At 51.2% G+C, this 11959-nt stretch overlaps 1 protein-coding gene across 1 annotated transcript in view; it reads right to left on the bottom strand.

Annotated features, from left to right (window-relative positions):
- The window catches only part of LOC143167096 (fer-1-like protein 4), a 38899-nt gene that overhangs the window by 10449 nt on the left and 16491 nt on the right, over window positions 1-11959 (bottom strand). Inside the window, exons 21-35 of the mRNA XM_076352153.1 lie at window positions 11148-11264; window positions 9531-9683; window positions 9093-9276; window positions 8404-8528; window positions 7867-8001; window positions 6445-6618; window positions 6086-6202; window positions 5568-5729; window positions 5090-5249; window positions 3904-4007; window positions 3386-3517; window positions 2727-2775; window positions 1479-1585; window positions 991-1122; window positions 146-256 (exon numbers count right to left, since the gene is read on the bottom strand). Of these exons, the coding sequence (XP_076208268.1) occupies window positions 146-256; window positions 991-1122; window positions 1479-1585; window positions 2727-2775; window positions 3386-3517; window positions 3904-4007; window positions 5090-5249; window positions 5568-5729; window positions 6086-6202; window positions 6445-6618; window positions 7867-8001; window positions 8404-8528; window positions 9093-9276; window positions 9531-9683; window positions 11148-11264 (1962 nt within the window). The remainder of the gene's footprint in view (window positions 1-145; window positions 257-990; window positions 1123-1478; window positions 1586-2726; window positions 2776-3385; window positions 3518-3903; window positions 4008-5089; window positions 5250-5567; window positions 5730-6085; window positions 6203-6444; window positions 6619-7866; window positions 8002-8403; window positions 8529-9092; window positions 9277-9530; window positions 9684-11147; window positions 11265-11959) is intronic.

The following is an 11959-nucleotide window of genomic DNA, read 5'->3' as shown; positions in this document are numbered from 1 at the left end:
CTTCCACTGGGCTGGCAGAGCCTTCAAGCCAGCATCAAGTTTTTCACAAGTGCCACTGCTCATATTTACTGAGCAGAGAATAGCAGGAGATCCATAGGGAGCAACAGACCTCCAAGCATTACTGCCACCACCACCAGATACTTACCTTAACGATGTAAACTCTTACAAGAACCTTGATGGGTCTGTTCCTTGGAATGCCCTCGGAGACCTTGGGCTCTGTGCCAGCTTCCTCAGTGGGGTAGACATAGAAGGAGCCCTGCAGAAAAGACATTGCAAGTAACAACTAGATACAAAAGATAGTATCTCAGATGGGATTAGAGCCACCAAGACCAGCTTCACCTGCCAACTGGAAAATCAGAGCCATTGCCCCATGCAGACCGCAGACACCCTGTGCCCATGGGGACAGTCCTTTCCAAAGGTACTGTCATGTCCACATGGCCCAGGCAGTCCCTGCTTGCAAGTTAGGCTGCCGGCTGTCAGACCACTGCCAATGCCAGAAGATTTGAATATCTCCAGGCACTTTGGACTGCCAAAGGCAGGGGACACCAAAGGTTTTCTAGGGACCTTCGTTAAATCAACTTCTGTAGTTGATATTTAGAGTCTTCAAGAGCTCCTGGGTGGGAGGATGATGCCTCTTTTAAACAGGTTTTACTAATTTTAAAACCAGTGAAGCTCACTAATTCTTATTTGCATACTGAACATACCCAGAGGCCCCAACCAGAATAAGAGTCTTTATGCTTCATGCTTTCTCCTTACAAGAGCTAAAAAAATCTAAATCAGGTGCATTCATCAACTCACAAAGGACCACAGTACACAATTGCTTCAACATGCACCAACAGTACCCTGGCCCTGCCGCTCCATGGCCTCACATCACCTTGCACACACATGCACTCTCCAAGGCTTTGCTGGTGTTGGCATGCTCCGAAATACAGGTTGTCCTAAGGATTTTCTTCCACATGCAGCACAAATGTCATTCAAATGATACAGTACCTTGTACTTCCCCACAAAATGTTCATCCTCGTTTCCATCTTCATCCTCATTTGCTTTGCCACGATGAAGGGGGAAAATACACAGCCAGTCTTCAAAATTATCAAACTCATTTTCCAGCTCAGAGTTGTAGATCTGAAATAAGTAGAAAGGCTTTTGGGGCCTTTTCCTGCCATCTTAAAGGGGAGGAGAGTCAGAAAGACCATCATTTCCCTACTTCAACCATTTCACCTGGTCCTACCTTACCCCTGTATTAGTCAGTGTGGGGTGTTATGGTTTTCCCGTGTCCCCCCAGGCCCATCCTCAGATGTGCGCACACATCCCAGCTTGGCTCCAAGGCCTCACTAGCTGTTTCAAAGCCCAGCAACGATGGGGGTCCAGCGCACACTGCACGTTCTCCTCCCAGTCTAACCTCCACTGCAGGGAGGTGAGGAGGACATGGACAAAGGGCTGGGGTTGAAAGAGGCCAGATCTGTCACCCCAATAATCACCTGAAGGGTGGCGATGAGCTTCCTCTTGGGTCGAGCAGGTTCAGCTTCAATTACTGCCTCATCTTCTGCTTCCATGTCAATGGAGGATGCATTTAAATTCCCTCCATCTAGAAATAGCAATAGGAGATCAGGAAATGCTCTGATCTCTCCCATCACTTCACATGTCTGTCCATGAAATGACCCCAGCAACAGCTTTCACTTTCACCCAGGGCTTTGACCTGTGTCAGGGTAACTGGAGCTATCGCCATCTGTAACAGGTGTCCTTACGGCATCTCAGGTTTCCCAGCAAGGCACGGCTGGATGGGTAGGGTGGCAAAAATTGGCACAGGCTTGCCTGCCTGCATGGCTACTGTTTAGGAAGGAAGTGGGCAGAGACCAAATGGAGGAAGGTGGCTGGACTAGCCCACAGGTGCTGCCAGGGAAGGCACACATGAGAGTTAACCCTCTTCTTTGGATGGATGCTTATTTGATGGACTGCTGTTTTCAGTGGATGTCTAACTGAAGCATCACTACCACTTTGGGCACAGACAGCTATGCATGGAGAGAGCATAGCTAGACCTTTTTCTGGGGCACCAGCAACCCAAGGACAGAGAGGGTACGTCCTTGCCCCATTTCCCAAAGACCCCAGATCCCTTGAGCACTAATGGCATGCAGGTACCCTCCAGCCCTCTCCTTAAATGGGATTTAGATCATTTCTATACTTACTGTCTCACCTCCCCACGTCATTGCTAGGCAAGTCACTGCTTACACCTCCGCAAACCTGAGCCTACAGCTGTAAGACTATTCTCAGATCATCTGTTTATTATTACTGTCTTTCTGTTACTTCATAGTGAATCCTGTACCCCAGGTGAGTATCCCACGTGCACAGAGTGACACCCAGCTCCTGGACAGTTTTGCCTCTCCACCATCCTCTCTCCCCATCCCACCTTTGCTTCCTGCTCTCACCCTGACAATCCCATGATCCTTGCAGCTGATTTTTCTGCAGTTTTTTTACTCACTTAGGAAGGCTCTTGCTTCAACACAATTTTCCAAACTTTTCTGAAGCAAGTTTGGTGCTTTCAACTTGAAATAGCCTTTGTTAGCCCTTGCCAATGTTTCCAGTCTCTCTGCTCCCTTTTGTGTTGTTTTTGCTGAATGTTGCAAAGCCATTGCCTCCTCAGACCCCATTCCCACAAGCCCAGCACCCTCTGGGATGGTGTAAGTCCTGGCTCTCCCCACAGAAGAGCTGGGTATTGCTAGAGGACTCACCTGTATCATTCAGGTCATCATTCTCAGCATCTTCCTCATCACTGCGTGTCTGAAACACACACAAACAGTCACCCCACATCCCTGACAACAAAGGCTTCTCCATCCAAGCATAGGACACTGTCAAAGCTTTCCTGCCAGCAGAGTCAGTAATACCTAGCCTGAGATCATTTAGCATTAACGTCATTGCAGGAGGGTATCCAATGAGTGCCTTAATGACCTTTTCTTCTCCCCAAATCTTCCTGCTGGCTTTTTTGATTGGGATTTAAGGGACACAGGACAAGGAAGGAAATTTGGGGCAGACCTGCTCCCATAGCACATCCTGGGAAGACAGCCAGGACAGAGAGTAAGCAGCATGAAAGCCCTTGCATTGCAGCTAAAATCAGCAATGTCACATTTTCAGGAGTGCTTCAACAAAAGCCCAGCTGTATTCTCAAAACCACTTGGGCACCTAGCCTCAGGGATGTTTCAACTCCCATTGCCTGCTGAAATCAGTCCACCTGGTTGCTGGATACCTGGCTACCTTAAGTGTGCTTGACACACAAAAGCCCACATCTTCCATGCCAGGAGGGCTCCTATGACACTTAGTGCTGTTGAAAACATCTTCCTCAAGCCAGTGCAGCCACTTTTCCCCTCTGCTGGCAGCTGTCACAAAAGATTACCTGGTTATACAGCTCCTTCAGGGACTCGTAGTACTTGGACCACCAATCCAGTTCTTCCAGCTCTGGTTTTTCCTCTTCATATTCATCCTCCTTCTTTACAAGCTTATTGATAGGAATTTTCTTCAAAGGAGCCTTAAAAGAACAGAGAAGAGTTCAGAGGGAGGAAATGGACCACCCAGGACACCCATGCACCCTACTCTAGTGCCCTGGGAGCCTCTGGCAGAGGCCTAGCTTTCAGGCAGAGCACAGGAGGTGCAAAGCTACCTGTAGCCCTAGGTTTGTGCTTTGTTACAAAAGCAGCAGTTTTCAAGGCACAAGGAAACACAGCTCTCCTCCCTATGCCAGAGCCCAGACATGCAGCAGTGCCGATGAACAGGCAGGAGAGATGAGTGTTTGGGTCCAGAGCAAAAACACGTGGTTGAAACCTAACTCTGAACTTCTGAACTTTCTTTTTTGTTTGTAACCTTCAGTTTGGCTTTCCAAACTTCAAAATTTGCTGGGCACAACACATGACTGACCTTCACAAGACTCAGGGGGTGAGTGCTGAGACCTGGGTCACCAGCTGCTGGGCCAATGTTTACCACAGTCTGAGAGGGAAGACGCTGGGATGAGACTTTCCGAGCTGAGATGAAGAGAAAGAGCTTCATGTTTCCATGCATTTATTTCTGCCCACTGCTTCCTACTTTTTGGCCAGTTGTTATTCCACAGGAAAACCCTCCCTGTTACCCCACTATAGCGTGATTGCTTTTAAAGCTTTTGATAGCAGACCCTGCAAAAATATTACTGGAAATCCAAGTACAGTGCTGAGACTGGCCACCATCATCAACATGCTTGTTACTGACTCCCAGGAATTCAGATTTATGAGATACACCTTCCCTACTCAGAAATGACCACAGATCAATCAATCCTTTGCTTCTTCCCCTTCATGCCATATTTATTTACACACTTCCAGATCAGGAGCTCTGGCTGTTGCTATCACAGAGCTACTTAGTGAATCCATTACCCAATGAACAGACCTTGACCCAACGATGTGAGAGAAGTGTAAACCTTTCAATCCTTGGTCCTAGTGGACCAGCTCCCTAAAACTTGATGGAGGTCTCACTGGGGACAGCTCTCCAGCCCAGCTACGCAGAGGGTTGAAATAGGTGAATACAATAGTCCTCCCCAGGCTAAATATCTCTGATTCTAGACACAGACTTTGTACAGGGATAAGTTACTGTCTAGTATCTAGCCCCAGCTAAATGTCCTGCTGGACTAAGACGTCTTCACGAGCCACTCTCCCTCCTCTAGTTTCTACAAATGTAAGGCAAACGGTGCCTGGGAAAGAGACCCCAAGGAGATGCCACATCCACAGATTAACAGCCCTGCTGGTGTGGTGGGGAGGCAAATGTTGAGCTAACCTTGGAGAAAACAGTCTGTAAATTGCCCTTTGCCATCCCCAAAGAGGGATGCCAGCCCTTACACAGCACTCCATCGCTTGGCTGCTGCTGTTTCCCGAACACCAGTCTGGAGCCAAGTGCTACAGACCAGGATCACAACCTGCCTCCAACCCTAACCTGCCCCACGCTGTGCTTTTGCTGGGCATCTTATGGGCCTTGGGAGAGGACTTTCCTGCCTGGCTAGGAGGGAGCAGAAGGGCCAGGGATCTCTGCCACTGGCAGAACCTGCCTCCTGCCTCCACAGGAACCTCACCAAGCAGCTCACCTTTGGGCACGTCTTCTGGGTCCTCCTCCAGCTCTCTGGGAGAGAATTTCATCACGTCAGACACAATGTGGGTACCCACCAGTACAGTGCGTCCAAACGCCCGCTTTTCCACCACGAAGATGCTGAGGGGAGGGTGCAGATAGACCTGCTCTGGGAGGTCCTGCAAAAGAACCGCGCATGGGGTTCACAGGAGCAAGGGCGATACCCGTGGTAGCCCCACCACACACGGGGAGGTCTGACAGCACCTTGCAGCTCTGCCCAAAAACCAAAGCCTTGCAGTGACAGGCAATGGCTGAGACTGCTCTTGGTGAGCAATTTCACAAAGGTTTTGATCTACAGCTGAACCATGTGGCCACAGGAGAGCAAAACCCAGGGGGCAACTCCCCTCCTGTTACCTTGCCCCATTCAGACAGGCAGTGCACGGGTGCAGGACAGCCACGGTGCACCCTGGCATGACAGGACCCCCCTTCCCACTCACCACGTCCATGTATTTGACCAGCTCAGTGAAGTTGGGATTCTCTTTGTAGGCCACGATCACCTCCGACTCCACCTTCTTGCCAGCACATTCAATGATCACCTGGGGCTGATCCACCTCGAACAAGTTCACCCGCTTTAGGTCCCGCAGGCCCCAGAACAGGATCTGAAGCACAACACGAAGCCGCCGGGCTGCTCGAGACATGCCAGGCATGGCACAGCCACGCAGCCTGCAACCCTGCCCGGTGCTGCCACCCCCCTCACCCCGCAGGACACAAGACCCCAAGAGAGGCATGAGGCCACTCTCCCAACCCGGCCACCCAACAGCTCTGTCTGTTAAACTGCTGAGATGGTTTCTCCCTCATGTCAAACACCTCCATTTCTGGCATCTGCTCAGGCCTCAAAGGCACATTTGCGCTCCAAACCCGACTCCCTCCTCAAGCCCTGTCCTCTGCACAGACCAGCTGTGCTGTCTGCTTGGTGCAGCCCAGTGGGGAGCCAGCACAGTAGAAGGCAGCGCACCTCTATGCGAAACTCCTTCAGCACTGGGCGGATGCCCTCAGGGATGATGAACCGTCCAGCATGGGGATCTCCCAGGTAGTCAGGCTCCTTGGGCTCCACGTCCTCAGGCACTGACGGCTGAACAGGTGGAGCCAGGACATACCAAGCGATGAAAGCCATTTTTACTCCATGCCATGCCCCCTCTCCCTCCCCCTTGATCTGTGCTCACAGTCTCTGTCCCTGCAGCCTCCCTTCAGTTGAAAGCCAGATGTGGCTTTCAACAGGGAATCCTCTGGTGGGCCCAATGCAACCAGCTCCTCACCCACACAGCTCTCCCCAGAGAGCTGGCAACCATGTGCAGCTTCCTACAAGCCCGTTACCTCCAAATAGCCACTGTAGTCCAGCTCCATCAGCTCAAAAGTGGCAATGAGCTCTCCCACTGCTTTGGTGCCTTTGTAGAAATCAAAGAACTGAAGGGCAGGTTTGGTGTATGGCTCATCGACCAGCTTCACCTGTGGGACGGCAAAGGCCTGGCCGAGGAACTCGGGGGAACCCTGCAGGAAACAGGGGGAATGGGTCAAAGCATCCCTTTGTTATCTTACCACTTCAGAGAAAAGACCACCACTAATTCCAGCCAATCTGGGACAGCACAAGACCGCTCTTCCACCCTTGCCATCCTCTGCTTTGATTTCCTCTGCTCCATCCAGAGCTAGGAGCACGAGAGACACGCCTGCAGCAGCTCCTCTTAATTCCCAGTCCGCCTCCATGCAGAACTGGGCAAACAGCCTGGGACCCTGCACTGGAGGACATCAAAGCTAGATCAAGTTGCTCAGAGTCTCCTCCAGCCAGGGTTTGAATTCTCCAAGGATGCAGATCCCACAAACTCTCTGAACTCCAGGCCCAGCATTTGAACTCTTCTCTGGGTGAAAATTGCTTCCTTATATCAAGTTGAATTTTTCTCTTGTTCCAACTTGTGTCCATTGCCTGTCATCCTGCCCCTGGGTACCTCCAAGAGAAGTCTGACTCCACCTTTTCTACCCTCTCCCATCAGGCAGCTGCAGGCAGCAATAAGACACTGCCTTTGCCTCATCTTCTCCAGGTTGAATATACCCAGCTCTCCACCTCTCCTCACTCTGTCCTGTGCTCCAATCCCAACTATCTTGGTGGCCTCCTCCAGACTCACTCCAGTATGTCAGTGTCTGTCTTGTACTGGGATCCAGGAAATGGACCCAGGAAAGCTACTGAGCTACACAGGAGAATCCGGTGCGAGTTACACCATTCCCCTTACGATAACAATGAGGCTCCAGGAGAGGAGTGTGACTTCAAAGTACTAATGAAGACACAAAAGGGAGGACTGAGGAGGGATGGAAGATGACACCTGGGGGACAGAGGGGAAGGAACAGCCCTAAGAGCTACATCGGCTTCCCCTGGCTATGAGCCCCCTGCAACGTGACCCTGCTGAGGAAGCGGGGCAGGCAGCTGGGAGAGGTGCAGTGCTTCTCCAGAGAGGAGAGATCCCAGATCCACCAAGCACCCATCAGGCCCTGGCTCAGGGCATCTCCAAGCCATCTGCACGCTGCAGCCAGCAGCTTCACCCCAGCTCATAGCAGAAGTCTGCAGAAAGTCTCAACCTCAGCCACAGTCCCCAGGACTCACCACCACCGGTGGACCAGGATCAAGCTGAGTCATGGAAACCAAACAGAGATGTGGCTCCTAAGTGGCTGCTCACAGCACCCACACAGAGCTCCTCTGCCTTCCCTGTCCTGCAAACAACAGCAGGAGGGCAGCATGGCCATACTTACAAATTTACTGTGGCTGAAAAGGTTGATTATAATTATGGGTGTCTCTGTTTTCAACTCTTCTTTTTTCCCATCAATAATGAGCTGGTCAAACAAAAGTAACTCGTTCCACATGGGGCTCAGTGTCTCCTCCAGCATCTGCAGACAGAGACAGGAGACCTAAGTGTACCACAGCCAGTGGAAACAAACCACATGCACTTTGTAAAGAGAGTGAGGAAGCATGGGCTGATCCCCTCTCCCACGCAGCCGCACACAGCACCTGGCAGGAGGGGAGATGGTAAAAGCATGACATCAGCACTTGGGGCCAACTAGCACATGCCAATCAACCTTTGAGACCATGCTCAATGATATGTATGTTTTGTCAAATGTTCCCTGAACATAGTCACACCACCCAGAGCATAAAAATACCTTGTGCCTGGAGTTACAAAATTTCCAGAAGGACTGCCACAGCACTGGCCTTCAGTATGTCAGTGAGGACATGATGATTTTTCTCTCCCCAAGTCCCCAGGAAGGCAGAGGCAAGAGTTTAAGTGGTCTCACCCTGGTGGTCTGGCAATGAGTCGAAAACACCACTCTCGCAAATGGATCTGAAAGGCCATTGTCATCTGCAGGGAGGATCCCTCGAGCCTGATACAGATGGGCTCGGAGCTGGAAATAGCTGAAATCTGGTAAGAAAAAGAGAATAGAGGTCCCAGTTCCCCAATCCAGCCCTGCGTGAGGCCAAAAAACGCATGAAGAAGAGGGCCAGCCAGGTAGGAGTGGGCACATCCTGCAAGGAATGAGTACCACTTCTAGGGGCACTCACTGTGGTTCTCAGAAGGCCAGCACATCTCAAAAGATTTGGCCAAGCAAGACAAGCTCAGCAGGCTCCCCAGAAACCTCTGGGAAGGACATGACATGTGAAATGTGCAGTGACCTGCTGTGAGCATCTGCTGCAGTGGAGCACCACCAGGCCTCAGCAAAGGGCCAGATCTCATGCCCATTGCCAGTTTGGCAGCACATTCAGTGCCTACAAAGCACCCGTCCTGCCTGCCGCTCCAGCTGTGAGTGTGCAAACACATCCTCATGAGAGCAAACTGGACCTGCCTGTCCCAGTCATGCCTTGGAGATGACATGGAGATGATAGATCAGGTGCTACTCCTCGGACACTGACCCTGGGGCAGGACCTCTCACCTCTCTGCTCTCCTGCTCACACAGTTAAGCCGTGGAAAAGTGGCATCTGCACTCACCATCCCTGCTGAGCCGGCTGGGAGGACTGTATGCCGAGAGCTGGGCTATCTCCTGTCCGCTCTCAGAGAGGTACTTGAACTCCTCAGGCAGCTCCGCCAAACAGTTCTTTGCATATTTGGTTACCCCAAGCCACATGTAGACTTCCAGTTTGGCAAAGATCTCCCCAGTGTGTAAGCGAGGGACCTGAAAGCACAGGAGGTTTAGCAGGTTTCCCATCTCAGCACACCCCCTTCAGACCAAGACAATCGCCATCAGCCAGTGACCAACCGAAGAGCACAGGAGACAGAGCACCACATTGGCAAAGGCAAAAAAGGCAGTGGTGGAGCAAGAGCTGTGTTTCCTTGTGAACTGCATGATTTCAGGAAGGAGGGCTGGAAGCAAGGAGGGAGAAGCAGCGTGAAGCAAGCAAGAGCACACTGTTTTGATATAAACCCTACCTTCATAAAGACAGTCTGGATCTTTGCACAGTCCTTGCCTTTCTCCTCTTCGACTACCGAGTAGAGGATGTTCTGTGCAGGAACTCTTGCATATGCCACACGCCTGTTGTTGCTAAGCATCCAGATGAGGACATCGGGGAGGGTGCACTGGGGCTAGAGGGAGGAAAGAGAGGAACATCACAGCAGAGGAACAGCACATATCTTGTCCTCCCTCCACTGACACGGTGAAAGCTTCGTCTCCTCGCAGGAGGGACTGCTGGCTGCACGGCGCTTTAGAGATCCAGAAGCAAATAAAGGGCCTAATGTTGGGCACATGCTTCTGAAAGTCTCAGCCCTGCAATATGGTTCTGCAGGTTTCTTGGAAGGATCTGTGATCCGCCTTGTTTTTCATTGCGAACACCAGCAGGATGCACTCAACCCCATGCCATGTCGATAAGAGGGAGCCACCATGAGTCTGGAGAAGTGGCATTTTACCCCACACCTTTGACAGGAGCCTGAGTGCTGATCCATGGGAAGGAAGCACATTAGCTGGCATCCCAGCAACATGAGTGCCCAGTGTAAAGCTGTGGTTTGGGTTGAGAGCAGGACTTGCAATAAAGCAAATGCACAGATGGAAGCAATGACTTCTTTTAAACTCTAACCTGAGTTCTCATCCCCACCTCAGTTTCCCTGCCATTAGTGTTTGCACTTGTACTTGGGACTTGTTCTTGCAATTTTTCAGTATATAAGTAGCTGAAGCAATTTATTACTGATCCAAACCAAGACCGCCAGCCTCCAAGCAGGGACTAAAGTGGCAAGTGTATGTGCAGGGCTGGCTCTACAGAGACAGCAACATTCCCACCCAATTGCAGGGAGCAAAATGGGAGGAGGTTTCTCTCTGTCTGGGGGCTCAGCTGCAGCCAGCCTGTGAGGCTGGAGCCTGAGGACAGCTTCTCTTGGTGGTGCAAGGGGTGGCATCTTGGTCATGCTAAAGTCTAGCCTCACATAGCTAAATGTGTGAAATAGTGTGAAAATTATTTGACTTCACTTAGTGAAAGACTTCTCCAAACTGCAACAACATCTGTCTACCTAACTCCAGCAAACATTGCATTCTGGTTTACACTACACAAACGCACTGATTTTCCGGAGTTACTTAAAACAGAGCCAGTGAAACTCTGAAAATAGAGTCTCTGTTATGGATGAGAGACCTTATTTCAATGCAAGCCTAAATTTGCAGAAAGTGTCCAGGGTCAGTCCCTGGTGGCAGTGCAGGCAGCACAGGCAAGGCTGTTTTCCCAGGCAGACTGCCCACAGCCCCATTGCAGGCACGGCCTTGGGCTGGCCAGGCAGATAGGGCTGGGAGGCCCGGGTGGCCTGGAGCTAGCCCAGCTCTGCCTCCAACCCACTGCTGAGCTGCTTAGACCCCTGCTCTGTCACCAACTGTAAAGCTGCCAAGCCTCATCCCTCATAAGAGCCGTTACGTGAAATATGGTAATTTCTAGTAGCTGGAACTTGGGATTTTTACATAGCAAGGAAAGACAGCAGAGGAAAAGCCCCAACTCAGGCTAGCAAGAGCCCCAGCAGCCAGCCCAGTGCCCTCTCCTGCTCAGCAATGGGGTGACCTGGGAGCAGCTGTACCTCTTTAGCCATGAAGCGTAGCTTTGTCAGGACCCTCCTCGTCTCCTTAACCTTCTCCTTGACGTTGGCTCGAGTCAGCCGCCGCCTCATGCGAAGCCCCTGCTTTGCATACAGCATCTGAACAGAGAGCATGGCCGTCACGCACCCAGCCATGACCCAGGCATGCCATGCTGGCACCCCTCGCAGGGGTTCTGCAATGAAGCACCCATGTGCTGATCGCATCCATCCTGCCCCAGCACGCCCTGACCTCCACCACGGCTCACTCCCCAGCTGCTGAGAGCAAACCTCCATGAACCTGTTGCGAGCCATTTAGTGAAGGGTGCCAAGAACTGGAGACTCCGGTGACTCATCAGCTCTGCCGATACCAGCCGGTAACAGAAGTCCATGAGCATCATTTGGGGCAGAAAGATGTATCAGGAATAAACATTTCAGAAGCTGGTGGTCTAACGCTCCAGACAGTGCCTGGGGGAGGCTTCAAACAAGGAGCAACTTGGGGCCACAGAAGTATGGGAATACGAAGATGTAGGAAACTGTAAGACAGGGCTGGGCTTTCATGTCCATTAGTTGATAGTGTACACATATGAGAAGAGACTTTGTGATGAACCAAAACTAATAGTGAAATCCAGAAGGAATTCAGGGTGCAAACCAAGTATGGACTAACAAGGCCAGAAAACTCAACTCTTGGGCTGGTTCTCTCTTTCAGAGAGTCTCAGTCTTACCAGAGTACCTTAACCACAGCTCAGGTGACGATGTGCAGGGAGGCAGAGGGAAGGGAGCTGGAACCCAGACATGCCTAAATTTTATTTCCTGCT

The sequence above is a fragment of the Aptenodytes patagonicus genome, chromosome 14, assembly GCF_965638725.1.
Source record: "Aptenodytes patagonicus chromosome 14, bAptPat1.pri.cur, whole genome shotgun sequence".
Classification (NCBI taxonomy): Eukaryota; Metazoa; Chordata; class Aves; order Sphenisciformes; family Spheniscidae; genus Aptenodytes; species Aptenodytes patagonicus.
This window is presented reverse-complemented; position numbering and strand designations above follow the sequence as displayed.